The sequence below is a fragment of the Apteryx rowi genome, unplaced genomic scaffold (genome assembly GCF_003343035.1).
Source record: "Apteryx rowi isolate R43461 unplaced genomic scaffold, aptRow1 scaffold_1147, whole genome shotgun sequence".
Taxonomy (NCBI): Eukaryota; Metazoa; Chordata; class Aves; order Apterygiformes; family Apterygidae; genus Apteryx; species Apteryx rowi.
The window spans coordinates 33,993-36,538 of record NW_020447361.1 but is presented as its reverse complement, the minus strand read 5'-3'; the positions used below and the strand labels follow the sequence as shown (position 1 = coordinate 36,538).

At 67.6% G+C, this 2,546-nt stretch overlaps 1 protein-coding gene across 1 annotated transcript in view; it reads right to left on the bottom strand.

Annotated features, from left to right (window-relative positions):
- Window positions 1-2,293: 2,293 nt before the first annotated feature.
- Window positions 2,294-2,546, bottom strand: part of LOC112972621 (coiled-coil domain-containing protein 22-like) — a 7,237-nt gene continuing 6,984 nt past the window's right edge. The window contains exon 9 of the mRNA XM_026079386.1: window positions 2,294-2,370. Within this exon, the coding sequence (XP_025935171.1) occupies window positions 2,294-2,370 (77 nt within the window). The remainder of the gene's footprint in view (window positions 2,371-2,546) is intronic.

Sequence of the window (2,546 nt, the reverse complement as noted above, 5' to 3'; positions counted from 1 at the left end):
TTTTTTTCGGTGCCCTCTCTTGGCTGCTGCCGCTTTCCCTCCTACTTTGGGGCATTTCTCACCCCTTTTGTGGCTGGATTTCCCCAAATTCCCTGGGTTTGGGTGGGCGGCAGGAGGTTAAACTGGTCTGCCTGCTCCCTTTTTGGGGTGTTTGGGTGAGTTTGGGGGCATTTGGGTGCTTTTGAAGTGCTCCAAGTAGCTCTCTGGGTGTGTGGCCCCATTTTGGGGCATCTCTCCCTATTTTGGGGCTGGGGACAGCCCTGTTTTGGGGTGTTTCTTCCCATTTTGGGATGTCTTGCCACATTTTGGGACAGTTCTCCCCATTTTGGGGCATCTGGGGGCTAGGTGTAGCCCCGTCTCAGGGTCTCCCTCTCTATTTTGGGGCCTTTCACTACATTTTGGGGTGTCTTGCCCTGGGTGGCCCCATTTTGGGCATCTTACCGCATTTTTGGAGCCGTCTCTCCCTGTTTTGGGGTTTCTCTTCCCATCGCAGCCTGTCTGGGTGCAGGGTGGCCCCATTTTGGGGTGTTTTGCCCGCTTTTGGGGTGTCCTTCCCGTCTCGGGTTGCTTTGGCCACGGTGGCCTCGTTCGGGGGCATCGCTCGCTGCTGGGGCTGGGCTGGGTGCCGTCCCCGTTCTGGGGGCTTTCTGCCTGCTGCGGGCACTCGCCCTGCTGCGGGGCGGCTGCGGCCCCCTCCCCGCCGTGACTCAGGGCTGCGGTTTCCCGGCTATAAATCGGGGCGGAGGCGCCCGGCAGCGCCCAGAGCCATGGCGGGCGCCCGGGACCTGTGAGCGGGGCACTGGGGAGACTGGGGGAGACTGGGAAGGGCATGCGGGGCCCTGGGAGGGGGCTGGGGGGACTGGAGGAGGCACTGGGGGGGTCACTGGGAGGAGGCTGGGGGTACTGGGAGGCACTGGGATGGCCTGGGGAGGCTCTGGGAGGGCGCTGGGGACACTGGGAGGTACTGGGTGGGATCACGGGGAGACACTGGGGGGGCAATGGGAGGGACTGGGAGACACTGGGAGAGGACTGGGAGGGGGATGGTGGTCACTAGAAGGGACTGGGGGGCATTGGAGGGGACTGGGGAGTACTGGGGGGCTATGGGAGGGCCTGGGGGGCACTGGAGGGGACTGGGGGCACTGGGGAGCACTGGGAGGGGATTGGGAGCACTGTAGAGTGGCTCTAGCTAGGACAGGGGGTCACTGATCGGGACTGGAGAGAGCCCAGGTTATACTGGGGGTGCTGGGAGGGGGCTGGAGTGAGTCTGGGTTAAACTGGGATGGACTGTGGGGACACTGGGAGGATCTGGGAAGGACTGAGAGGCACTGGGGGGACTCTAGAATGACTCGGGATGGGACGGGGGACTGGAGTGTGCCCAGGTGATACTGGGGGCACTAAGAGGGATTGGGATGGACTGGGAGGTGCTGAGAGGCACTGGAAGGGATTATGATGGACTGGAGGGTACTGGGGGGGTGCTGGGAAGGACTGGAAAGTGCTGGGAGGGACTGGGGGTAACTGGGAGGGACTGGGGGCACTGGGGGCACTGGGGATGGCTTTGGGGTGCTGGGGGACTGGGAGGGAGCAGGGCAGCGGGTGGGCAGCACTGGTTTGTACTGGGAAGGCCGGGCTCAGCCGGGGGGGGGGGGGCTTCGCATGGGGCCCCCGTGCCCCCACCCACACGCGTGTGCCGGGACTTGCCGTGACGCAGGGCCGCGCGCTTCCGGGCCGCGTGCGGCACACGGTGCCCTCACACAGGGGCTCTGGCACACATGCGTGTGCAACATGACACAAGCCTCACACAGGGGCCCTCACACAGGGGCCCTGGGGCACACGCATGTGCGAGGCCTCATGCCACCCCCTGCCCCAGGCAGCGCCGGCCGCCGGAGCCCCCCCATGACCGCCCCACGGTGCTGACCCACGGCGAGGGCCCCCCCCGGCGCACCCAGGTAGGGCTGGGCCCAGATGCCTGGGTCCCTGCCGGGGTGGGGGGGCAGAGGCCAGGTGCTTGGGTCCCTGCCGGGGGCCCGGACACCTGGGTTCACAGCCCTTCCCCCCCCTGCAGGTGCCCGCTGAGGGGGGCTCGTGCCCCCCCCCACCGCCCGCCTTCCACCCCGGGGTCCTGGTGATGCGGCCGCGGCTCCCCCCGGCGCATGGTAACAGGGCGACAGGGGGATCCAGGGGGACCCCTGGCAGGTCCCCACGACCCCCTTGTGACCCCCCCAAATACCCCCCCCCAGGTCTCCCTGCATTTGAGGGGGGCCCCAAGGACCCCCCCAGGCGTGACCAGGGCCCCTCACCCCCCCATGCCGGGAGTGACCCCCCCAGCAGCACCCAGTCCCCAAGGTGAGTGGGGCCTGGATGCCTGGGTCCCTTTTTGGGGGGGGGGGGGATTTGGGGGGGCAGGGTGCCTGGATGCCTGGGTCCTCGCCCCACTGTCCCCCCCAGGCCGCCCCGCTGCCCCCCTGGGGAGGTGGCTCAGTACCTGCGGCAGCTCGAGCGGATCCAGGAGCTGGAGCAGCAGGTAAGGAGGGGCCCGGGGGGGCTGG